The sequence below is a fragment of the Hemicordylus capensis genome, chromosome 8 (genome assembly GCF_027244095.1).
Source record: "Hemicordylus capensis ecotype Gifberg chromosome 8, rHemCap1.1.pri, whole genome shotgun sequence".
In the NCBI taxonomy this organism is placed as follows: Eukaryota; Metazoa; Chordata; class Lepidosauria; order Squamata; family Cordylidae; genus Hemicordylus; species Hemicordylus capensis.
The window spans coordinates 22,588,537-22,615,773 of NC_069664.1; the positions used below are offsets into that span (position 1 = coordinate 22,588,537).

Genomic DNA, 27,237 nt, shown 5'->3' on the forward strand with positions numbered 1-27,237 from the left:
ATTAAACCCAAACCGCTACAATAATTAGGACAATTACAAGCATTACTGAGGCCCACTTTTAACTCTAATAAATACACTGATTGCTTTTCTTCTAGCAGCGCGATTGCTCATAAGAGGCAAGACTGAAAGCAAGACCTTCCAGAATCATATTAGTACAGGTTTAAGTAAGGTGAAACGGTTGTCACTACAAGGGAAACCCTTTAATCCCAGTAGCTTTCTAAGCATCATTCTGCGGTAGTGAATCAAGAGTGAAGACATCGGGGCAAACTATATGGAGAGATGGAAGGAATCGGGGAAATCACAGGAAGCATCAGGAATGCCAGGGAATGAATGGCATGATGCTACTCATACTGTTAAGTTGGCTGATGAAGTCCATGCCATTTTAAATATGCTGTATAGCACTAGTTGGAAATGAGTGGAATACCTTCTAGGCATGCAGCCGGCCCATGTGTGCTGGCAACCCAAGGACGGAGCGAGTTCCCGCCAGTGCTTGATTAGAAACATAGGAAGCTGCTTAATACTGAGTCAGATCATTGGTCCTTCTAGCTCAGTATTGTCAATACTGACTGGCAGCAGCTCTCCAATGATTCAGGCAGGCGTCTTTCCCAACCCTACCTGGAGATGCCAGGGCGTGAGTCTGCAACCTTCTGCTTGCGCAAAACAGATGCTCGACCACTGAGCTATGGTCCCATCCCCTAAGGGGAAGCACTCACAGGTAGTCACCCATCCAAATACATAGCAGGGCAGACCCTGCTTAGTGAAGGGGAGAATCCTTGCAAGACCAGCTCTCGTCTCACAGAGCCTAGAGGCTTCAAAAGCTGTGCCGCTATGCGGGATAGATAGCTGTCACTCTTTTATGCTCTGCAGCAGGAGTTAGGGATGTGCACAAACCTGGTACACACACACACACACACACACACACACACACACACACACACACACACACACCTGTGTTTTCCCCGCCAGCGCATGATTTCCAAAAAGCCTGTCGGGGCGGAAGCGTACCTCCCTGCGCCTCGTTTCCCAGATTTCCTCGTTTCTCCCTGCGTATCATTTCCTCGTTTCCCTGCGCCTTGTTTCCCAAGTGCGTAGGCGTGTCTAGTACTTCCGGGTATATCTGGGAAACGGGGCGGCAGGGACGTATGCTGTTGCCCCGACGGACGTTTTGGAAATTGTGAGCTGGCGGGGAAAATACGGTGTGAGAGGTGTGTGTGTGTGTGTGTGTGTGTGTGTGTGTGCATCCTCCCATGCCACACCATGCCACCTCCTGCCCCCCTGCTGTAGAACTGGCCCTCACCAGTTCCATGCACAACCCTAGCAGTAGTGCATGGCTTGGTTTAAATTTTAGAGAGACTCTTTATTATTTTGTAGGAGTAGATTATTTGAACTGTTTCTGTCTATTCCGATGTCATGCTGGTCAAAGAGCGAAATAAAGACTATGCTATGGTAGACCATGCTATGGTTTATGGCAGCCCTTCTCTCAGCTCCAGCTGTGGCTTAGTGGTAAACCATCTGCTTAGCATGCAGGAGGTCCTAGGTGCAATCCCTGGCATCTCCAGGCAAGGTGGAGGCAATTTCCTACCTCAAGCCCTGTCAGAGTAGACGATACTGAGCTAGATGGACCAATGGCAGCTTGCTATGATCCTCAACGCTCCGTTTTGCATGCAAAAGGTCCCAAATCCAACCCTGGGCAACTCCACGTTAGGCTGCGAAAGACTCCTATCCGAAACTTTGGAGAGAGACATTAGCAGTCCATGTAGACATTTCTGAGCTAGATAGGAAACCCTGGATCACAACAGGTCCTCTCACGATGCCCAATGAATTTTATAGATTCACTAATCACCATTAGTCTGCAGTGAAGAGAAGGATGCTTACTTAGAGCCAAAGGAGGAAAAGTTGCCTTTCTGAATTTAGGCTCCATGGTTGTTGCTATTGCTTTGCATATATTTTGCCTGCGGGTGGAGCTCTAAACACCTCAGCTTGGAGCTCTGCCTTGGGGAAACATACCTGCGCTCTCTCGAATCACAGAGCTGAGCTTGGAGCTGAAGAGGACGTCCACATGGTTGAGGATGAATTCCACCACCACCGACTGAATCCGCACCTCCATAAAAGCCGCTGTTCCGCTGAAACAGGCAGATTCTATCTGCTTTGACCTGGAGAAAAAGGAAGATATACGACATGTCTATTTTATTTTAATTTTTTTAAAATCTGAAATATTTCTATACTGCTCAAAGCTTGCGTCTTTTATATGTTAACAATATAACATAATTTACACTGTTGTAACAATAGAACTTATTTTTTTTCTAGGTTAACCACAGCAACATGCAGGAGGAACTCTGGAGCTGCTTCTGAACAGAACGTAAGCACAACCTTGCTGGACCAGGCCCAAGGCCTTTCTAATCCAGCATCCTGTTTCCCACATTGCCTTAGGGTACCCACAAGCAGGAGATGAAGAAATGCCCTCTCTCTTGCCACTGCTCCCCGAAACTGGTATTCGGAGGCATCCTGCCTCTGAACACGGAGGTAACCGGTTAATGCTCTACATCAGGGATTCTCAACGTTGGGTCCCCAGATGTTATTGGACTTCAACTCCCATAATCCCCAACTAAAGGCCACTGGGGCTGAGGATTATGGGAGTTGAAGTCCAATAACATCTGGCGACCCAACGTTGAGAATCCCTGCTCTACGCAATGTGCATCAAACTGTCTGATAATAAACACCTTTAATCACTGAAGGGGAAGGAAGTCATTGGATATAAACATACTACCCTTAAGTAGACACATACAAAGCTGCCGTATACCAAGACAGACCACTGGGTCCAGCGAGTTCAGCCTGGTCTACACTGACTGGCAGCAGCGTTTCAGATGGGTCTTTCCCAGCCCTACCTGGAGATGCTGCCTGGACTGAACCTGGGACCTTCCACATGCAAAGCAGACGCTTTGCCTCTGAGCTACAGACCCATCTCACCGATTGTATAGATGAGCGGCGAGATGGTCAAGGGCTCTGGGAAGATGTTCCGGAGCTCAAGAATACATGCTAACCAGGGAGCCAGCCTAACACGCAATAAAAGACAGAGTGATAAATGACAGTCTTTATAAAGGGAAGTTTCCAATGAGGGAATGAGAAACTGTAAAAGACTAATGTGCAGCCCCAGTATGTGGGCTGGGATGGGGCTGCTCTGGAAAGAGCAGAAGGTTCCAAGTTCCTTCCCTGGCAACATCTCCAAGATAGGGCTGAGGGAGATTTCTGCCTGCAACCTTGGAGAAGCCGCTGCCAGTCTGTGTAGACAATACTGAGCTAGATGGACCAGTGGTCTGACTGGGTAGAAGGCAGTTTCCTGTGTTCTTGTGAGACCAAAGCAAGGTACCTCAAAAGGTTTGGTGCCCAGACAATTGCCAAGTTCTTTGTGTGCATGTTTGTGATGGTGCAGTAATCGGCAAGATGAGACAGGTGCCTCATAAGGAACTCCAGTGTCCTAGAAAGGAAGCAGAGCTGTTAGCAGGAACACAGAGAAACACAGACACACTTCACATCAGTAAGCATACTGTCCAGCAGTCTGCGTAAAAGAAGAAGCAATGCACATTTGTTTAGTAATGACAGGAGACACTTGAAAGCTGCATCTTTAGGCTTTCTGAAAAACACATCTGAGCTTTCTGATCATAGCATACCACACACAGCCAAAAGCAGCAACACATGCTCTCTCTTGGCTGGCAAGAGGACAAATTGTAATGGGAGAGGTCTGTGTGGTTTGTAAAGAAGGGAACCAGTGTTCCGTCTAAGAGGGATTCCCAGACGTTGTTGACTACAACTCCCAGAATCCCCAGCTGCATGGCTTTTGCTTGGGGATTCTGGGAGTTGTAGTCAACATCTGGGAATCCCTCTTAGAGGGAACACTGAAGGGGACCCTACTTCTTGAAAATCCACTTGTGGGATTCCCGGGTGCACCTGGCTGGCCAATGCGTGAAGCAAGATGCTAGAACAGAAAGCTTTTGGCCTGATCCAGCAGGCCTTCTCGTTATGTTTTCACAGTATTTACTTTCTAAACTATCAGACTACCTCCTGCAACAAATCAACATATTTGAAAACGCAAAGGACACTAAACAAACCCCCATCACATAGAATTCTTCCCTTTCTCCAGCACTAATTCATTGATCTCAACCCCTCCCTCTCGCAACAAAGTTGTGAATGCGCAATTTATCTCTGTTGCAGAATCGGGGGCAGGAGAATGCAGAATTTCCTTTTAGCACACTACTCCAGCTCTCCTAAGTGTAGTGCATTTAGCAAATAGATCCCAGCAGCCAGGCGTTTAAAAATATATATACAGAGAGAGAGTGAGGCATGCTGGCCACTAGAGGGAACCTTTGCAATTTACACATCCTATTGTGTACTGCAAAACTAGTACTAGTACAGGGCTCTGTGGGCACCAGGAGTCGAAATCAACTCGACGGCACACTTTACCTTTTCAGCATGCCAAAGATGAAATCCCGGAAGGGCTGCACAAGTTCGGCCTTCCAGCTGTTTTGGGACTACAAGTCCCATCATCCCCAGCCTTGGAGGCCATAGTCAGGAATGATGGGAGTTGTAGTCCAGCATCTGCAGGAAGGCCAGACCTCTGCAGCCCTCCTCTAGGACGCCTGCAATCTAAATGTAATAATGTGAAGCATATATTGCATAGCAAAGTCCAAGCACCAGCACAGTGTGCAAAAGAAATGACACATGGCACTTTCTATGATCTGCTGAGGAGCCCATGTTGGTATCTTTACTGTATCTTCAACACACCCTGATTCTGGATAAGCCCAGCTGCTGGGATCAGTCAAGTGCTCCGAGCCTAGTCAGGGGAAATGACCCCTGAGCGACTTTTTCTGACTCATTTTTGACCACACGCCCCACTTTTCCTTAATGTGGATAGCACTGAAGTTCCACTCGCTGAGACGTCCTCGTTCACTGATTATAATTAAGCACATCTGCTGTCGCAGCGACAGTCGGGCATGTTTTTGCTTGCATTTGCACTTTACACATTTCCCTCTAATTGACAACTCAGGTGTGCAGAGTTTTGCCCAAAAGGTAAGACTACGTTTCCTGCAATTTCTTTCCATTTCACACCCTGGATTTTCCTGTTTCTGCAAGGTGTCCCTTGCTCCCCACATTACATGCTTTGCCGAACTCATGAGCTCTCCTTCCCCTAAAAAATATAGTTCTGTTACAGTGGGCCCTCTTCTTCATCCCCTCCCCCTGGAAGACTGTACACCAGTGTTTTCATTTTAAGGCCCGGGGGTAGGGCAGTGGTGGCCCCCATCAACCCTAAGTGAAGCTCCCTGACTAACTGATCAATGGGCCTATGCAAAGCTTCAGCCAAAGCTGAATACTCTGCATAGTCCCCCTGACACTATGTGAAGGTGACCATTCCCACCATGCAGCGCTACACTTTGCCGAGTGCCGGTGAGGCTCCTTTAAGGGAAACGGAGCCTTCTTGAGCCCCAGTACCATCCTGGAAGGCATGCACAGAGTGCTGAAATACACAATCCTTCTGAGTGCTTTCCTCCTAGAGTTCTTAAGAGGGTCTCATCTCTCTTAAAAGACCCTCTCAGCACTGAGAAAAGTGCAGTACTGTGTAGAGACTTGCATGAATGTCGTCCCAAACCAGTTTGCCTCGAACCGGAATCGATTCGAAGGTTCGATCGCGGACCGAATGCCCAAGGCAACTCAAAGCTTCCCTCTGCTGTTTTGCATTGTCACTGCCAGTTTGAGATGGATAGCTCTTAATTGGATATCATCGTTAACTCTAATCATGTACACAATTCAATATTAAACCGCAAGATTCACTGTGATCATTAATTTGCATCTTGCACCTTTGATCAAACTGAACTGGCCCTGATTCGGGCAAACCGATTCGGGGTGGTAAGGGGTAGTGCGGCCCTTCCCAGCAGTCTCTGAAAAGAGGACTCTGTCTCTCTTAAAAGGCCCTCACAGCACTGAGAAAAGTGTAGTACTGCCTGGAGGTCAGCCCTCAGACTGAAGGGATTTTTTGTCCAAGTGGCCCCCACTTGAAAAAGCGAAGACCAGTTTTGTCGAATGCCCAAAAAGATTATGCAGTGGGCACGTTACGTTGTTTTGTAACTGACTTAATTAAAACAGAAGTCAGCTTCATGCATCTACAAATCTTTCCGAGTGCACTCAGCCATTTAATTTAATAAATGCAAGAATAACGCAACCGCGGCGAGCCAACAATTGCAGGGGGTAGAAACTGGGAAGCAAACAGAAAATGTCAACCTTCCTTTTAAAGAATGATTAAACAATTGCACCCTGAATGTGGAAAGTACATTAGTATATCGGGCGGGGGGGGGGGGAGAGTCACCATACATGTGAATGAATGGTACCCATACATGATACAATGTGAATGCAGACTAGTCGAAATGGTCTCAGTTTGCCTCTATGCCCCAGGAGATGTCTGCAAAAAGCTGCAGGGGAAGAACGAGGACAGTCTTGCGGAATTATAAATAAAAACTAAGAAACGAGAGAGAGAGAGAGAGAGAGACAGACAGACAGACTTGACATAAAGAGAGATATTGCGATAAAGGGCTATGTTCTATATGCAAACCTGTAGTGAGGTGGGGGCAATTGCTGGATGACATCATGAATTTTAACCAACCGCTCTTCATCCGTAGCAGCAGATACAGCATCCTAGATGGAAACACATGATTAAACAAACCTCAACACCGTGCACTGGTGTGTCATATAAGCTGCATGGCTCCCAGGGAGTTCTTCTGGAGACAATTAGCAGAGAGGTCGCCATTCCAATAGGCTGAGCGAGAGCAAACACTTCCTGTATCCAAACTAGGAAGCCTTGGTGTTGCAAGGCAGGGATTTACCTCAAAACTAGGGCACGAGGTCATCTGTATTCAGTCTGTATTCCCACAGTGCTCAGGGAAGCAACATGGGCTTCCTCCTCCCTGTTTTATCCTCACAGTGGGGCCAGTCTGGACAATAGCCAGACGGAAGACATGATAAGGCGGGGGGCGTGTCATGGGCATGGCTGCTCAGACATCATCAGAGGACATCTTCATGCACTCTTGGAGTATCCTTTAATCACACTAGAGGCCTGCTCAACTTTGCCCCACCCCCCCGTTATTTTTGGACTACAACTCCCATAATCCCCAGCCACGGTGGGAGAAGCAGGTTAGAGTGAGAAGTATTTTCTTCTCCAAGGTCCCTAGTGAGCTTCTTGGATGAGAAAGGGAACCCAGGTCTCCCAGTCCAAGAGTACAGTATATCGATCCTCATGTTCCCCTTGAAGGATATGGATCAAAATGAAGAGGAGATGGAAGGAATTCACAAATTTTATTAGAACGTCCAGATACCTTGACAATGAAGCTTCTTTCTCAAATGAATCAAAGTTTGTTTGATTCTCCAAAGTTCTCCAAATGGTTTACATAGAAAATAATATAATAAATGAGATGCTTCCCTGTCCCCAAAGGGCCCACAATAATTAAAAAAAAAGAAACAGCAGGTAGACAGCCAACAGCCACTGGAGGGATGCTATGCTAGGGTTCGATAGGTCCAGTTGCTCTCCCCTTACTAAATGTAAGAGAATCACCACTTTAAAATCTGCCTCTTTGCTCATTTAGCAGGGTCCACATAGAGAGAGAGACATGCAGGGAGTATACAAACACTGAAAGCACAATTTTTATCATTAGCAATCATAAAACGTCCTATAAGAGACTCTCTTTCTGAACCACGATTCATACCAAGCAATAAAAACAAGAATTTCATTCTACGCTTACCGAAAATTTCTCATAGAGCTGATAGGTGAGCAGTGGGTTTGGGAGTTCTCGGAAATACAGCTTACAGAGTGAACCCACACAATGTATATCTTGAATGTAGACATCTTTTGTCAAGTCAGGGATTTGTTCAGAGTCAAACTCGTGTCTGGAGACAAAGGAAAATGGAGCAGGGATGCAAGGAGGGAAGACAGAATAACATACCGTCAAATGGAGGGCAGGCAAAGAGAGAGCTTTAATTAGAGGAAGAAATAAATGCCTCCAACCCCAAGTCATGAAAATCTACATTGCAAGTTCTAATTTTTCCTTGATGAAATGGCTTCTTGGGAGGCAGCAGTTTTTATATGGTTGTATAGCTGGCTGGTTTGCTCAAAAATTAAATTCTCTGAAATGTAGAAGGCACCATTACATAAGCGATGTCATGAGTTATGCTTAATGTGGATGCAGCCAAAACATGGGCAATTAATCCTAAGTGACAGACGCCTATCAGCATAATTCCCCATCTGTTAAAATAAAACTGTTTGCTTTAATACCAAAGATGGATAAATTAAAATATGCTAAGATGATGGCATATCTGAGGTCACCCAAAGCCTCGCACATCCAAATTAGTGTGTGTAGATATTCAGCCAGCCTATGCAAGTGACAGAACCAAGAATCACATGAGGAAAATCCTTGAGCATTGGATCTGGTTTTCCAGAGAAGGAAGAGATAAAAGGAAAGAACAAACGTCAATGTAGAGAGAGCCATAAAACAAGATGTATTATTAGGGGGCTCTTGGGGTGGCAGAATTTGTTGCTTGATGAAAAGCATGCTAGAAAAATTGCTTTTTCAAATTTGCCAGGTTTAGACTCATCAGAACGGATGCTGGTGAGTCAAAGATCAGAAAAGAAACAACTACTATTTCTTAAACTCAGGTTCATGTGACCCATAAATCAGTCTGAAAATTACTTGTTATCTGTCCCACAGAAAAGAATATTTTGAAATCATGGATAGTGGCTCCAGAGCAATACAATTTGCTTTCTATTCCAATAAATGGCACATTTTTTGTTTAGAAGAAATGTGGAAATAAGCCTGGAGTCCCCTGACCATGCTATCTTTCAATGTTTAACTTTTAAGAAGTTGCTTAGTAAATGAATTCCTATATGCATTCTCTGGAAGGCAAGTGATCAGCGAGTGAAATGACAGGATTGAAGTTTGCATGTTCTGGACTTGAAATAGCAATTCAAACCTACCGTAGCTTCTGAATATTGGACGCAATCCCAGACAGACGGTATATTCCATCCACAATGCCATGCTTTTCGATGAATTCAGTGCAACTCTTGAGGACCTGGGGAACTTCAAAGCAAAAACAAGTGTTAGTTGACCATGGCATGGTAGTTCAGGTAAGGTGGAGATTGTGATTCATGTACTTTTGTACTGACCCTTTTATTGTGATATTCGTTTTATATTTATTATGCCTATTATCATCAAATATTCGGGTAGATCGGATGTGTTTTATTTCTCCCTGTTATCTGATCAAGGTACTTGCATCACTCACAAAGTTGCAAAATTAATGGTTGCTGCCATTAGTACCTGATCTAAGAAGATTTGGATACTGTAATTGCGCATCTTTGTCATGTATTGCATTTTACATGGTTGTTTTTTTCTTATGTATTATTTTTTCTGATCCATTGACCATAATAAAGTTTGGTTGGTTGATTGACTGTGTGATGGAAGGCTATTTCTCATCACGACCTTGCCAGGTTTTCCTATGCTTAGGCAGACAGAAAACCTTCAAATAGTAAGTAAATGTACTGTTGTAACCATTGGTCAGAACAGAAAAAAGAAATAAACTCTTAATACAATACAATTTAAAAATGATGACTTAAAATACCTATCGGCAGTTACATCCAAAAATGTAGTATTTCGAGTAAGACTAGACCTAAAACTATGATTTAAAAGATTTAGTAAACTCTTCAAAAAGCTATTTGGAAGAAAGATTTCCTCATCTCTTGTCACTGTAAAATGGAGGTCCTCATTAAGCAGGTGTTTGTTTTCTCTTAAATCAGGATTGAAATCAAATCATTTCAGATAACCAAGACGCACGTGGTGGCTGCATCCAGCGTGGAACTGGACAGACGACAGCAAGTAATCATCCGGTACCTCCATGTGAATTCAGCTTCATTAAACACAGTTTCATTGTAGGGTCTTTATTTAAAGAAGAGCTATTCTCTTAACTACCAAGTCCTTTGCCGCATTATGATTAAAAATATTTCTATCCCGGTTTCCAACCCCAAAAAGTCCTCAAAGCCCTTTTCATAGCAAAGTTCCATGGTCTACTCATGATGCCGCTTGCTTTCCAAGAGGAGCATTTTTAGAATGAAGGAGCAGTTTGGAGTTGTAAGGCTGAGAAATATATTAGCACCCAATTTTTTAAAAGGAGAGAGCAAAAATATGCAAGGCACACACAACTTTTCCTTTCCCTCGTTCACTTCCACCATTCCCCTCTAGGTGGAGGTTAGGGCTTTGTTGCACAAATATGAACACCGACATAGGACGAGTTCCCAGTGGTCTCTGGCACCGCCAGGCACACCTGCCTGAACAGCCTAATTGAAGCACCAAGTCTAGAGAACAAACTCTGCATGTTTTCCACGGCTTTTGCCCCCTGGGGCTTGCTAGCCTTATAAACAAACAGCACGGAGAGTGCTCCATTTGTCATAATTAAATTCCAGGAGCACCCTGCCGTGACATCCAACATCAAGCCAGAGTGGAAGGCAGAATGGGGAGGGGTTGTGGGCAGTGGTTTTCAATGGACTCATTCACCATGTCAGAAAGAATGGCAATTAACACCGAACAGACAACACATGCACCACCCGGCCTTGTTTGCCCTCCAGATACTACTGGTTTGCAGTTAATTCTCTCCTCTGATTGTCACACTGGATAAGATGATCTTATCACCACTCGTGCCAGGACATGGGGAATTCCAACCTTCAACATCTGGGTGCATGGTTAAAACGTTGTTTAAACTCACTAGCTTGCAGTGGGTTCCTAGACATTGACCTTTTCCAAAGGCACAAAGGTGACTATTACAGAAGCAATTTAAAAATCCATATTTATACTTGTTTGCATACAATGGGATAGATTATCTGTTTGCTGGGTTTCCTATCTCTTCCTGTTGGCTAATGCCTCTCTCTCCCTCTAGAATGGATATACAGGTATTGCTAGTTGGGAGTCCTTAGCAACTATGACTTCTCCCATGAGATACAAATCAAGCCCATAAATTACAAACATATAATGGTAGGAGCTGCACAATTAATTGTACTGATTTTGTACGGCTCTCTTATGGCATTCAGACTGCACAAGGAACTCGTCCAACACAGATAAAGCTGTATGACACGGATGTCTCCAGCGGCATTCTTTGGATCGGATGGAAGTCCGGTCCTCAGCACGGGAAGGGAGCCTCCAAATGTCCTGGAGGGCCTCCCTGCAGCCCACCACCACACCTGCCCCCGCCACGAGCGTGTCTCCATGGCAACACCAGCTAAGATGTAGGTCCTGGGCCGGACCCGGCTGGGCCTTGCTGGAGGGCTGAGCAGATGAGCCATTTCCACGTGCCTGCACAATGCCACACGCGTGTCACAAGCCTGTGATGTCACGAGGCTTGCAACACCCACAAGTCGCACGGCGCAGGCACACAGAAGTGACTCGCTTGCTCAGGTCTCCAGCAGGCCAGGCCAGGCCCTGCCTAGGACCATAATGCTCAACTCTCACAGCCACAAACTGAGGCAAGGATGACAGGATTCTTAACATCTTAAGTCATACGCCCAACTCCCTCCAGAGTCCGTGGGTGTATCTGCCAAATACAGAACCCTATTTTGCCAGGCTCGGCAGAATCTCATCCTGTGTCACGGTAATGCCAGAAAACATGCTGCCCAGGGAACAGAGCTTCCCAGCTAGATTACGGGGTGCACAGTCCGTGGCGAGAGAACTGTGGTCACTGTGCTACTAGCCTGATGCTGACCTTTGTGGACGTCAGACTGATTAGAAGCCTGGACCACGTCAGTGACACATTCAGAAATCTGTGGAAGTTTAATTAAATCTGTGGAAAATTAACAATGCTCAAAGCAAGTCAGATGTTCAGGCTGCTATTTTCAGTTCTGCAGTTTCTAGGCAACACGCCATCCATGTTTCTCTGTCTGCAGAAACCTTGATAAATTTAAACAAAATGAGCCTGTGGGATGCTGCTGAGCACCACAAAGATCCTCTGCTGAGAGATGAAGCACATAGTTTGTGCTGCTTTTTACTGATGCCAAAATGACTGCTCTAAATTTTAGGAATGAAAGTGCAAATTCAGGAATGAAGGAGGATTAAGGAGGAAACCCCCACCCCCAAATCCTCTCTCCCTGCAACTACAAGGGGCCTTTTCCACGAAACCAGCAAAGGGTTCTTGGAGGTCTCAGAGATTTACTGTATTTCACAGGGTTTCGGGACTTGAACGAGATGGATTTGACTAAGGTCAAGTGTAGCTTCAGTCTGTGAAGAGGGACTAGGAAGCTGCCTTATAATGGGTCAGGGCCAATGGTCCATCTAGCTCAATATTGTCTACACTGACTGGCAATGGCTCTCCAAGGTTGCAGGCAGGAGTCTCTCCCAGCCCTACCTGGGCATGCCAAGGTGTGAACCTGGGACTTTCTGCATGCAAGCATGCAGATGAGCTTATGGCCCCCATCCCCTAAGAGGAATATCTTACACCACTCACATGAAGTCTCCCATCCACATGCAAACCAAGGTAGACCCTGCTTAGCAAAGGGGAACATTTATGCTTGCTGCCACAATACCAGCTTAACCAAGAAGGGAGACTCCAAGAGCAATAAGACAGGGGAGGCCATGTTTCCGATGCCTAAAAAAAGCACTGGCCAATAGCCTGGATGGCTTTAAAAGGGGCTTAGATGAAGTCATGGAGGTCAGGTCTATCAGTGACTGTTAGTCTGATGGCTGTAGGCCACCTCCAGCCTCAGAGGCAAGATGCCTCTAAATACCAGTTGCAGGGGAGCAACAGCAAGAGAGAGGGCAGTCCCTCACCTCTTGCCTGTGGGCTCTCTAGAGGCATCTGGTGGGCCACTGTGTGAAACAGGATGCTGGACTAGATAGGCCTTGGGCCTGATCCAGCAGGAAGGCTGTTCTTATGTGGACAAGTCCTGTGACAAGTCACTCTGGACTTCTAACCACCTTGCTGCTTTCCTCTAACGCTGATCCATGGGAAGCAAAAGCAGCCACCAGCAAAACCAGACCACCTCCGTTGCAGGTCCAGTGAGACTGGGCCGATCTCTATTCTCCTACCCCTGCCCAAGATCCTGAACGGAGATCAGATTAGCCCGATTCACCAATGTCGATGCTTCTGTTTCCTGCAGGTCAATTTAAAGTGAAATACAGGAAAATGAATTGCACAGCCACTATTTTAAAACGGTTGGTTCATGTACCACAAAGGGTTAAGTCCATAGTAAGGAATTAGCCTCTCTTGCTGATTTCATCAAATACTTCAGTTCGCGGAAACCAGATTCCTTCGTTTTTATCTATATGCCTCTCGCATTTAGAATCCCGGGGTTCTTGGTCCATTACTAGAATCGGAATTACTTGCTCAGCCTGGGAAAACAAGCCTCCCACCAAGATCGCTGGCAACAGCGCCATTTTCACAGGGTGCAAGCTGGGCCCATTTGGCCAGTTAATGGGCCGTGGCAACTTGAAAGGCGGCCACTCCGCTGAATTCTACAGGCCAACACAAAGTTAAACAATCACTAGAACAACGGCTATAAAACAAGCTGTGCTACATTTTGTATCTAACCCAATGACTCAGCAGGGGTGGGGGGAGAGGTGCATCTATAGATGCTGAAGGAGAGCCGATCTGGTATAGGTGAAGTGTGCTGTCAAGTCAATTTCAACTCCTGGCGCCCACAGAGCCCTGTGGTTTTCTTTTGGGAGAATACAGGCGGGGTTGACCATTGCCTCCTCCCACGTAGTGTGAGATGATGGCTTTCAGAAACTTCCCATGCTGCTGCTGCCCGGTATAGTACCAGCGGGGATTCGAACCGGCAAACTTCTGCTTGTTAGTCAAGCATCTCCCCGCTGCTTAAGGTCTTGTGGTAGCAAGCATGAATTGTCCCCTTTGCAAAGCAGGGCCTACCCTGGTTGCATATGAATGGGAGACTTTTCCTGTGAGCACTGGAAGATCTTCCCCTTAGGGGATGGGGCCGCTCTGGGAAAAGCACCTGCCTGCTTGCGCTTAGAAGGTTCCTAGTTCCCTCCCTGCTAATTGAGCAAAGAGGCAGCTTTTAAAAGTTGTGATTCTCTTTATTTAGCAGGGGGAGAGCAACTGGCCCTATCCATCCCCAGCACAGCATCCCTCCAGTGGCTGTTGCTGGTGTCTACCTTATGTTTCTTTTTTAAGATGGTGAGCCCTTTGAGGACAGGGAGCCATCTTTATTTATCTATTTATAGCTGCTATGTAAACCACTTTGGAAACTTTGGGTTGAAAAGCAGTATATAAATATTCATCGTATTTGTATTCCATGGCATCTCCAAGAGAGGGCTGAGAGAGATTCCTGCCTGCAACCTTGGAGAAGCCACTGCCAGTCTGTGTAGACAATATTGAGCTACATGGACCAAGGGTCTGACTCAGTATAAGGCAGCTTCTTAAGTTCCTATTCAAGACATTTACCAAAAAGACTTAAGAGGGGGCAGAAAATGGTCTTTCCCCTGTAGTAAAAGGGACAGGTTAATCCTCAACTCCGGTGAGACTCACATACATCATCACAAAGAAGGTGGATCATTTCCTTCCACTTTTCTCCCATTTTACAAGTCACAACATATTTTTAGATATGCTCTCCTCCAACTGAAATGCATTTTATTTGCTTAGCCAGCTTTATTTAGGAAGTGAATATTTAGGGAAATTAAAATGTCTGGCTCTCTTCAGGGAAAGTGAAGACATTAATTATTTCCATTTCCTGAGGCCTCCTCCTTAGGCTCAAGTTCAAAGACATTCCAGAAGATGACCCGACTCTTCATACTCCAATATACTAGAATTTTTTAGACAATAAAAGCAACCCCAGTTCTTCTGTAAGACTGGAGAGATCGAGAGGAAGAATAAAAGGAACAAAGCAAGAGGAGGGTCAGAACAGATCAAAGTAGCTCTCTCAAGGTCTTTGTCCTTCAGGAAGACAGCACGGAGAATGTCATGAATGAGCTGATCACTGTGGGGTTGATGAAAAACCAAGGCCTTTAGGTGGAGTGGCTACAATGAGGTGGGATTACCACCAGGACAGCTCTCTGGAAGGCTCTGATGTGGCTGTTTGCACAGGAATGAATACTCATCAGTGTGATGTAGAGAGACCACACAGAAGAAATTCAGGATTCGGACAGTGGATAAAATTACTGGACTTTGTGACGGATGCTGTGGAGGGGAAGGGTAGATGGACTTTTCTTTATCCCCTTGACAAGTAACATGCTTCGAACAGAAAAAGAGGTGCCTGGGACAAATAAATACACAAGGCTGGGCCACCTGCACGTGTTGGACTACAACTCCCATAATCCCTCACTGCTGGCCACTGTAGCTGGAGATGACGGGAGTTGTAGTGGAAAACCAGCTGGAGTGCCCAAGTTATATAGCCCTACTCTTGCTGAATGTTCCTGGAAAGTCAACAACTTATATAGCCCTACTCTTGCTGAATGTTCCTGGAAAGTCAACAACTTATATAGCCCTACTCTTGCTGAATGTTCCTGGAAAGTCAACAACTTGAAGATGTACTTCATGCTACTAAAACTTGGTGTACACACACACACCCACACACCCCACCAAATGAGCACATGAAAACTGTTTTGAAAGCAATGGTGATAAAGTGCTAACTGGTTACTTAAGCCCTCTGCAGCTTTCAACAGGATTTAGGTGGGCACCTAATAGCGCAGCGGGGAAATGACTTGACTAACAAGCAAGAGGTTGCCGGTTCAAATCCCTGCTGGTATGTTTCCCAGACTATGGGAAACACCTATATCGGTCAGCAGTGATATAGGAAAATGCTGAAAGGCATCATCTCCTACTGCGTGGTAGATGGCAATGGTAAACCCCTCCTGTATTCAACCAAAGACAACCACAGGGCTCTGTGGTCGTCAGGAGTCAAAACTGACTCAAGGGCACAACTTTACCTGTAACCTTCTCTAACACAAGGGGAAGAAATCTACTTGTTCCTGTATATTGCTTAATAGAGATTCTCATCATGGGAGTGGTTCTCCGTTTACACCTAAGGTGGGTTGGGCTTTTAGAATGAAAACTATTGTAAAGAACAAAAGCCTGGTCCATGATAACAACAGCTAGCAAGGTAACAAAACATTAAGAGTGTTACACCTTGCAAGAGAAAAGGCTGAAATGAGCTCGTAAAGTCATTCAAATCGATTCAGTGAATTAATATCCTGTTATGTATCTCTGAGGCACAGAGGGACTTCTCAACTAGAAAGAGTAAAAGGACTAATATCAGGGTTAGGAAGAGCTGTTCAAAGACTGCTTTGTAAATACAGACTGTGTGCCATTTGAGGAGAAGTCTTGTCTGCTAGTATTGCTTAAATCTATTTAAGGTTGATCATCACAACTGTACACTTCTGTAGTGAACATCAGAAAATGTTTCAGTCTCTCTGAGCACACAAAAATGAACAGCTCGGCCCAAAATAATACCATATTTACCCAACTAGAAGACAACTCTGAATTAAATACAGAAGATAACTCTGAATTAAAATTCAATACAGTATTTACCCAATAGAGGACTCTGAATTTAAGATGACCCCTCCAATTTCTAACACCAACCAACTTGGGAGAAAACTCATCTTATATTCAGGTAAATATGGCACTTTTGTTCTGGACCACGAAAGGCACACTGCACCGTATGTCATGAAGTATTTCTGCTGGAGTGACATAATTATAGGTACATAAAGAATTCAGGGATGAGGGAAAACCTAAACAACCAAATACTCCTGTCAAGCATTTAATTCTCTGTACCATCTTGAGCACCCTGTTTATTAAAATAAAGTTTCTATTAACTTCAGATCTAATTAACAGAAGATAAAGCATTGCATCTCATTCTCAACAGGAGTTAGAGGCGTGCATAGAGGTGTGTTGCAATGCAAAATTACTACCATGCAAAGCACAACAGCAAACAGACCTGAAAATTGCTGAATTGCACATTTGTGGGTGAATGGTGGTACTAAATTTCTTTGAGGGTCTGCGGTGTGTGTTTGAATCAATGAAACCCAAGGTCTGTTGTGTGTTTGGGCCAATGCTACTGACCCAAGATGCCCTTAGCTATTAACATAATGGGAAGATACAAAGATTTCTTCCTAGCCGTAGACTACAATATGCTGATGGGACTGCGGATTGCATCATTAATCAAACTACCTAGCGTAACAGATGCCAGCAAAGCAGAATAAATTGAGAACCTCTCCCAGACGATGAAGAAACCCTTACTTTTGTTGCAAGCTTGGTTGGCTTCCAAATGTTTATTCAACATAGGGGGGAAACAACAAAGTGGTGTTCAAACCTGAAGGTTTTAGATTCCGCCCATACTTGGCACTGCCCAAAGCCAGGCGGTTTCCCAGCTCCGGCCACAACACATCATCCTGCACTGTGAATGAACTGAACTAAGAGGTTGCATCACCAACACAAGGTAGTTCCCGATCAAGGGTGTAGCTGGGAATGATAGGAGTTGTAGTTCAGCAATAGCTGGAGGGCCAAGTTTGCCCAGCCCTGTTCCAGATAGAGAGCTTTCCTCCCATTTACATCTGTGGACTTTCTGCATGTGGAAGAGATCTGAATCAATGCACAGAGACTTCTGTTGCTCTTTTCTCCCCCTATATCTTGGGAAGAAGTTACATTAACAGCAGTCATGCTTACATCTAAGTAAACTGGAATGGGAGGAGTTGTTTTTTTAAAGCGGGAATTGTTATAACATTAATACTGTTCTCTGTTGTTTTGTAGAAGAACTGCAAAGGGTAATGACAAAGGTAAAGGTGCATTCAGGTTTGGAAGTGTGTGTGTGGTTGTGTGTGTGTGTGTGTGTGTGTGTGTGTGTGTGTGTGTGTGTGTGTGTTACTTCCTTTGGAGACAGGTCCCTCATATGTCACTACCTGCCACCTATGCAAGAACACACTCCTCCTCAGACCCAGACGCATTGAACTATGCTCTTATGCTCATCACACAAGCCTTTTCATCAGCATTTTCAAATGAAAATATCTGAGCAATGAAGAGATCCTGGTGTTTTAATGGGAATGGCAAAAATCACACATGCAACACCCACAATACTGTAAATGTTCCATAAAACCCCCTCGTCCCAACAATTGGTGCTCGTAATGGAATAATTTGTTATGGGGCGGCTAACAAATAAAGTTTATTATTTATTAATTATTATTATATTATTATTTTTTATTATTATTAAACGGCCACCCGGAAAGGCTTGCCCAGACAAACATGTAGATGCATGGTATGCACACATGCACACATGCCTACTTTCAGCTGTGAATTCTACCTATACGATCACATCTGGGCTGCTGCTTCAGTTACCTGGAGCTTTGTGCTACCAGCATACTATGCAGTCTTAATAATGGTGGTGGTGGTGGGCGATAGACCAGTCTTGGACACTTTTTCTTCCTTTTATGATTATGATTCATTAGCACTTTATGTATTGATTGTTCAATTTTTATACCACCTTTCCTAAGACATCTCAAGGCGGTTTACACAAGTTAAAACACAACGAAGCTCTATTAAAAAACACATTTAAAACCTTAAACGCAATTAAACAGTAAAAACCATCCCCCCCAAAAAAAAAACACCCCACCCATCATTAAAAAGACAAATGGAAACAGAAAAACTGAGAGACCCAGCAGCCCCTAAAGGGTAAAAGCCTGAACAAATAACCTGGTCATGAAAATGGCCCATTATTTGCATGTGAAACAGCCACTCCAGATCAAATGCTGCAGCCAGGGCTTCCACAGTACCTCAAAAATATGGTGTAAACTCACCTCTATTTTACAGAAAACAAGATTCTCCCAGCTTCATAAAAAGACCAAATCCTGCCAGGAACACTTTGAAGAGGGCTCTCTTTAAATCACTCCACTTAACAGCATTTTTATCAACATAATGCAATTTGAACAAGCCATACCTTATATTCCAAACACTTTGCCCAGATTCTGTCACAGTTTAAAATAAACTCAGCCTTATAGGTTCTAATGTGGGCCTAACCTTCCCTTGCTATGCTTCTTTGCTGAGATACTTCATGCGTTGAAGGGCAAGGAACACAGAGATCTACTTTCTGGGCAGCAATGCCCCATTCACATGATGCCTCACAGGGCTGTGTGAACTGAGCTACTAAATCAGCATAGTGAGGATTGGAAGAGAAATTTTTTTCCAGCTGCCTTTCCTTTCCAGCCTTTCAACACTCAATATAAGTGAAAATAACTGTAAGAGTGTGGATGCAATTGTTCCATCAAGTGGTCCTTTCTAAAGAAGCAGAACAGTTTTGATTCGGTGTTTTGATGCCTGCATCCTAAATCCAATTCTTTTTCACTTGTGGAGACTTAGGAATGCTGTTTTTTTCTGGTAACTAGTTTTCTTTCCCCCTAAACCTAGTTCCAAAACATTACTTGAAGTCACAATACAAAAACTAATTAAGGAGCTTTCGGACTAGCAATACTGGTCACATTACAGTTCATTTGCTTCTCCCAGCTTTTGATACAAATCGCAGAACACTGCTTGTGCATGCACACTTTCTCCCCGAACTGTGGGATCAGTTTTTCGTTTACTTACTCAATGCAGAAGCAATTGCACTAAACCCAGGCAGTCTTCCTCCCAGCAGTAATCTTAGAAAATATATGCATTGTAACTTAAATAGCAGGCTAAAAGCAAAATGCAGAATCTCAGGAATTCTTTGGAAAATGTTCCACAATTTAAGATTAAAACAGAGCTTAAACAAATCCAGGGTGGATTTGATTTAAATCAAGTCGATTTAAATCACTAGTCAGTAAGACTAGATTTAAATCATGGGCTTTTTTTTTTTTTTTTAAACACATAAGGACTCATTCCTGCTGGTATAATCTTAATATTTACAACTAGATGAAGGTTTCATTTTTGGTCCTCTTCTATATAGAAAAATTGCCCAAAATAATCTTACAGAAATCTCTGGAAGAGCATGACACTGTGAATGGATTAATGGAATTCATTTACCAAAAAATTTAAACACTGCATATATACAGCCTCATGCTACATAATTAAAAACTAATCCTTATTTCATGATGAATAACCTTTGGACTGTAATGTATCTTAAATAGAAGAGGAGAAGCCCATTTGCCCTCTCCCTTCAAAATGTCTGCAGTCCGATAGATAGATAGATCTCTTTGCTGATTTCCAAGGCTGTCATGGAACACAACTACATCCAATCACACATTTAAAGCACATGCTAATATCCAAGCAGGTTGTGAAACACAAGAAAGGCAAGTGGAAGATGATGCATATGTATGTTCAAGCTCCTTGGGGCATCCGATCACCAAGCAGCAATGAAACACACTAATTGCATAAGTATTGACACAGTCATGATTCATCCACAGATCTACAACAAGGGGCATGTTCCAGGGGATGAGGTAAGCTTTAAGTAGGTGATTTACGCTGAGCTGCCTGGCTATAAAAGGAAGCAGCAGTAAACCGTCAAACCACTACCAGTCCATAACAGAAGACACATCTAAAGTTGTAAAATATAATGCTGATTCATCAGAAACGTTTCTCCCCAAATCAAAGTCAACAGGAGTGGCGTTTTTCAGTGGATTTGCCCACGTGCAAAAGGTCTTATCGACATGCTGATGATGTATGGGGCTGTGAATGTGCCACATGCCCAGATTTGGATTATCAGAGGCTTGTTCTGCCTCATTACACGTAGAATCGACTTCTATAAGTTTCTGTTGCATGGCACGGGGCCACAACAGTTTTCTGAGTTTGTAAGAGAGATACAATATGCTACATATCTATTTCCCTTGGGTTAACTGACAATAACCCCAAGGAAGTCACTGAGTGGCAAATTGTATGAGTTCCTCCCTCAACTCTGTGATGGGAACCAAAAAATTCTTCCATGGTGTGGCAGCTTGCATCAGATAACCTTCTGGTCCCTCTTAAGCCTTTAAGTCTATGCCTCCACAACTCTAGACACGTTATTCATACAAATGTCAAAGTACAGCCAGAGTAAACTCATCAGAGATTGTTCCCCTGGAGGCTTCAGCCCAAGGGCAAAACCTGAAGAATACAACAACATGGACTTTGACATGTGATACTATCCAGTTGCCCAGAATAGTATTTATTTTCTTAAGGTGTTTTGTGGCAGCAGAGCCGTGAATGAAACGAAAGGCAATAAATATATCAAGGAGATGGTGCTTTATTCTTGGATACCTTCCAGATGCCCTTAACCCCTGGACAAACTGATTGGCCTAATTCTTTCCTAAATAATCACCACAAGACAGCCTGTTTATGTAAATGATTTCTGACTGATGTCAAAATGAGTGAAATGCTGGATGCCGAGACAGGACACATCTGAAAATGCCAAATCTTCAGTGCATGGAAATCCTGGATATCTGAGATTCATCCCTTTAACAAGCATGAAGAGACAGAGCATTCTAATGGCTTCAGGAAAGCAATACTAGTTATGCCCAACTGGTCCTTGTAGAGTTGAGATTTCATGAAGTCTTTGCCCCCAAATACAACATTCTTCTGTCTTACCATCATGGCCAGAGTTGAGAAGATGTTCTCCAAGGTCGCAGCCAAACACCCTCTCCTTAAGGATCCCGCGTTGCTTCAGTTTCTGTTTGGTTGGCCGAGACTTCATGAATGTGCGGAGGAAAGTTATAAGCTTGCCGTGTTTTTTGGACACTGAAAGGGAAACAAACATCTCAGTTTTGTGGCCAGAGAAACAGAAACACACAAACACTACATTCTACGGGACACAGCGGGTTTTAGTCATTATCAATCACTAACATTTGCAGGTGAGTTATCTTCTTGGTTTTCTAAAGCAGTTTATTTCCCCTTTCCCGCTCTATTTAAGCCATTAGAAATAAGTGATTCAGGAAAAGCAAAATCTGTAATGAAAGATGTTTAAGATGGTGTTAGTCAACAGCTCCAAGTCCCATGTCCTTGTAAAGCAGTAGTAGCAATACAAGCATCCTGCCGGGATGGCTCATTTTTCTGTTTGTACCTTTTAGAAATGAAAAGCTACTGATTCTAGGAAGCTATTTGGCAAGAGGGGGAAAGGAGGTCCAAAAACCAATTACGACCACTAAATGTGTATAAAATCCACAGGCCCATTCAAAGTAAATAAAATAAAGCAAAATAAAGCTCAATTGGAGGAGCTAGCATCTAACATGGCACTTTCCTCGCCATCTTGGTGTGCCAGTGTGGTGCAGTGGTTAGAGTGTTGGACTAGGACCAGGGAGACTTGAGTACAAATCCCAATTCAGCCATGAAACTCATTGGGTGGACTCTGGGCCAGTCACGTATCTCTCGGCCTAATCTACCTCACAGAATTGTTGTGAAGAGAAACTAACACCACTCTGAGAACCTTGGAGAATGAACGGTACATAAACCACCCTGAGCCATTTTTGGAAGGGCAGTATATAAATCAAACAAGTGCGTGCATGTGTGTGTGTGTATACACACACACAAATAATAAATGAATGTTGGCTCCTCCCCCTCACCATCTTGGCTCCTCCCCCAGGTGCTTAAAACATGGGTAGTATCACTCATGTTCTCTTGAATTGCTTTCTTTTGATCTTGCAGCAGAGCTGGAGCTAGGCATCTTTTCGGTGGCATTAACAGGCTGGTGAGATTGTGGAAGTAGATGAGAAAGAGGAAGCGGCATTTCCCAGGTGCCGCTTTGGCCTACGCAGTTGGCCAATGAACTCTTCTTTAAAGAGCATGAAATACCTGTAGCTCCTTAGAAAGCAACATGAGCTTGGTGTCCACTCATAATCAAACCTTTCAACCTTTATACAACTTACAGTGTTTAAAATGCTGTTTAAGTACAATGACCCACCTACTGTGTAGGGACTACCCAAGTTAGGGGCAGAGCACCTAGCTGTGGACACAACATAGCACAGCCACCTTCTTATGCTTTATCCAGATAGGTAAGCTGGTATTTCACAGAAAGCCAGCATGGTGTAGTGGTTAGAGCGCTGGTCTAGGACTGGGGAGACCTGAGTTCAAATCCCCATTCAGCCATGATACCTGCTGGGTGACTCTGGGCCAGTCACTTCTCTCTCAGCCTAACCTACTTCACAGGGTTGTTGTGAAAGAGAAACCTAAGTATGTAGTACACCGCTCTGGGCTCCTTGGAGGAAGAGCGGGATATAAAATGTAAAAATAAATAAATAAAATAAAGGGGTGGGTGGGATCAGAGTCAGAACAACACACACAAAGGGCCTCCTAGGCCTCATCACTTTGGAGAATAAGCAAACACACACACACACACACACACTCTCTCTCTCTCTCTCTCTCTCTCTCTCTCTCTCTCTCTCTCTCTCTCTCTCTCCCACTACCTTGGACAGCAATTGCGGCACTGCTGGTACAACGCTTACAATATTAATTTCTGTTAGCCAGTCATGATGTCAGTTTGTGGAAGAACGCCTGCATCATAGCATGCAGAAGATTCCAAGCTCCCTCCCCTGGCATCTCCAAGACAGGGCTGCCTGCAACCTGGGAGAAGCCGCTGCCAGTCTGTGTGGACAATACTGAGCCTGATGGACCAATGGTCTGACTTAGTATATGGCAGCTTCCTAAATTCCTATGCTACTCCACCAGCATTATAAATTTCCAGATTACCTGCCACCTTTACAAACATCAACTCTATACCCTCATCACCAATAGAGTATTCATGTACAGTACATGTGTGTCCAGACCAGAGCTGCCCAACTTTGTCCCTCTTGCAGATGCTGGACTACAATTCCCACCATCCCTGATGATTGGCCACTGTGGCTGGGGATGGTGGGAGTTGTAGCCCAAAATCAGCTGGAGGGGGAAAGTTGTGCAGCCCTGGTCCAGATAACAAGTAAATGGCAAAATCGAGTTAGGCCTTTAAAAATTGCTGGGTTGTTTTTGTTTTCTGTTTTGGCCTCTAATGTAAACTGGACTATTAATCCTTAGCTGTGTTTATGATTTTCCAATCTCCGTTGAACAGCAGACAGTGCAATGGAGATTTATACTTGTAGCGATTATCCAGGGATGGGAAAGAATGACCCTGTGTCAAAAGGGGAAAAGCCTTAGCATACATTTGAATTTGCAAGCAGGACAAAGCTGTTCAATCACCATTCCCACCCCATATAGGAAAAACCATGAAGTGTCAGACAAAAGAAGCCGGCTTGCTCCACTGAAGTGCTTTTGTTTGGTTGGTTTACAAGCCATTCCGTAGAAACACTCCACTCAAATCACAGTTGCAACATGATGCCAGTGGAAAAAGAATCTTTTCAGCCTCAGGAAGTTATAAGCCGTCTCATTAAGTAGTAATATTAGCAGTCAAGCTTCCTTGTGGGCCAGAAGGAAGAGCAAGTCTATTGCATACACTTTAAACCATGTAGAGATGAGACGTAATTACTTGGTATTCAGAATGGCAATATAATGGTAATCTAGAAGCTGCCCATGCCTAGCAACCTTAAGCAACTAACCTAAAGATCATACACTGAATCGGATCCTGGAGATTTCAAAGCAGCTACACTCTTAAGAGTACACAATCCAATTTTCAATTCGTTCATAGGGACATAGGAAGCTGCCTTATGCTGAGTCAGACCATTGGTCCATCTCACTCACTATTGTCTACTACAATGACCGGCAGCGGCTTCTCCAAGGTTGTAGACGGGAGCGCTGTTCCCTCTAAGGTGTGCAAATGTGTGTGCATTCACACATTTTCTGATGTCCGCTCAGTTAATTCTAGATCCCGCTCCAGTTGAATCAGGAAGGCCGCACTCTGAATGCGCGTGCACACACGCTGCCTTGATACTGCCTTCCAGAACAAAACTCATTCTGCACACAGATGAATAGAATTAGAGAGAAAGCTGGACGGGAGTCTCTCTCTCAGCCCTATCTGGAGATGCGCGGTATAAAAATGGAACAATAAATAAATAAAATAAATGCCAGAGAGGGAACTTGGAATCTTCTGCATGCAAGTACACAGGTGCTTCATCCCCTCAGAGGAAGATCTCACAGTGCTCACAACGTAGACTCCCATTCAAATGCAAACCAAGGCAGACCCTGCTTAGCAAAGGGGCAATTCACGCTTGCTACCACAAGACCAGCTCTCCTATATAAGAGAGCTTTTGCTACAAAACAGAAGAATCCAGATACTAGAATTCATAATTAAACACTGCAAAAGAATTTTCATGCTATTTCATCCTTCCTTAATGAAGATATCATCAAGTGATTCTGATGTTTTTACTGCTGTGGACAAATATGACTGCCTTCTTTTTCAACTAGCCTTGACACTCAGCCCTTCCGGTCATGACTTAGAGCACTGCAGGGTCTGAAATGCCCCTTTTATCCTTCAGATCGATTTCCTGGTATATCTAAAAAATCGGAATGTGGTTTGCCTGCCTCTGTCTATATGATTGTTTAAGCCCATTAGGCGATTGCATGGGGAAATGAAGATTGTTAGTTTGATAATTGCTTTGAGTCTCTGCTGCAAAAAACAGCCATGCAGTTGTAAATTGGGCAAGAAACGCAGGTAGCAAGCAATATGCCTATTATGTTTTTAGTGACATCATCACTTTAAGGCTGACCCTGTTCTTTGCAAAGTTCAAAGCATACTCTGCAGCTATTTTGTGGTCTAATGCAATTACATTTTACAGCTTGGACTCACATTAGCCAATCACTTTGGGTCTCAAGTACATCAGACCTTGGCTGAAGTAAAGGCGCTAATTGGGAACCTTCTCTGCTAGCCAAGTAACCACAACCATTACATTTAGCCTAGGTGTTATGAACTCAATTCAACAATTCAAGTTCCTGTCACATATCCTGGTACAGTATTTCTGTGGCTCAGAATGGGTTGTAATCCCTTCTCCCTGAGGGCAAATGCCCGGCACTCCTGGGATGTGCCAACAGTGGACTAACAGTAGCCCCTTCAGCACATGAAGGCCAACAGGAGGTCCTCTGCTAAGGGGCAATTCCAAGGGTAACGGAATCAGGCATCATACCACTTTTCCAATGATTGTAGCCCTAAGCAGATTGTCCAAGTTGATATTATATCTACCCACTAATAAGAGAAGATCTATTATAATGCCATAATTTTACAAAACCTGAAAGTGTTATAGGGTCTTAAACTTGCAAAATAACAACCAGAAGTTTTGGATATCATTTCTGATTCTGTTGCCAAGACCTTTTGCATACTTCATACAGCATCTATAACATTTAAAGATTTTGTAAAAAATATGGCAGTAGAGCAGGAGGTGTTCTCTTGCCAGTGTATAATATCAACTTGAAAATTTGCTTATGGCTATAGCCACTGAAAAAGCGGCAACATGCCTGATTCTGTTACCCTGCCCTAATGATGGTCTGGGGCTTAAGACTTCTCCACATCGATATATAGCAGGAGGCTGTTGGTTTGAATCCCTGCTGGTGTGTTTCCCAGAATATGCAAAACTCCTATATGGGGCAGCAGCGATATAGGAAGATGCTGAAAGGCATCATCTCATACTGTGCAGGAGATGGCAATGGGAAACCCCTCCTGTATTCTACCAAAAACAACCACAGGGCTCTGTGGTCGCCAGGAGTCGACACCGACTCGACAGCACAACTTTTCCTTTCTACAGATATCAAGGCCTTCTGTCACAGCAGTTGTAATAAATTGCACCAATACAGTAATTTTACAACAACACTCCTGTGTCCTCAAAAGAATTCAAAGTGTTAATGTTTTGTTTGTTTGTTTGCAATCCATTACATCTGATTCCTGCACATACTGAGTCAGAAAACCAATATAATGCAAAGGCATCCCTCTTCTCTAGCTACTTCTCACCAGTGTTCCCTCTAATTTTTATAATCAGTGAGTGGAAAGGGTTTTGTCCTGGGCACCAGCATCAAGTCAGTGTGGGCACACGATATACTTACTCTCTCTCTCTCTCTCTCTCTCTCTCTCTCTCTCACACACACACACACACACACACACACACACACACTAATGACTATTGCGGAAAAACTTTCCAAGCTCTGGTCTCTCTGGGCTGTGGGGTCGGAGCTACCATCTCCCATTCTCCTCTGGCTGCTCCATCTACAGATCTCCTGGGATCTGCAGCCGGAACTGGAGAAGGAGCTGGCCCAGCTGGTGGGGGGGGGGAAGGAGGCACCCCAGCCAGGGAGAGGGGAAAGTGTGGCAATGCTTCTTGGTTGGGGAGGGGAGAACGGGCAGTTGGGCGGCAGTGGCGTGCACAGCAG

At 44.2% G+C, this 27,237-nt stretch overlaps 1 protein-coding gene across 12 annotated transcripts in view; it reads right to left on the reverse strand.

Moving 5' to 3' along the window:
- The window catches only part of ARHGAP32 (Rho GTPase activating protein 32), a 247,763-nt gene that overhangs the window by 18,668 nt on the left and 201,858 nt on the right, over window positions 1-27,237 (reverse strand). For all 12 annotated transcript variants that reach the window (XM_053269518.1, XM_053269519.1, XM_053269521.1 and 9 more), the window contains 6 exons: window positions 21,550-21,699; window positions 9,011-9,113; window positions 7,782-7,926; window positions 6,599-6,681; window positions 3,368-3,475; window positions 2,008-2,153 (listed from right to left, as the gene is read on the reverse strand). In XM_053269518.1, the coding sequence (XP_053125493.1) occupies window positions 2,008-2,153; window positions 3,368-3,475; window positions 6,599-6,681; window positions 7,782-7,926; window positions 9,011-9,113; window positions 21,550-21,699 (735 nt within the window). The remainder of the gene's footprint in view (window positions 1-2,007; window positions 2,154-3,367; window positions 3,476-6,598; window positions 6,682-7,781; window positions 7,927-9,010; window positions 9,114-21,549; window positions 21,700-27,237) is intronic.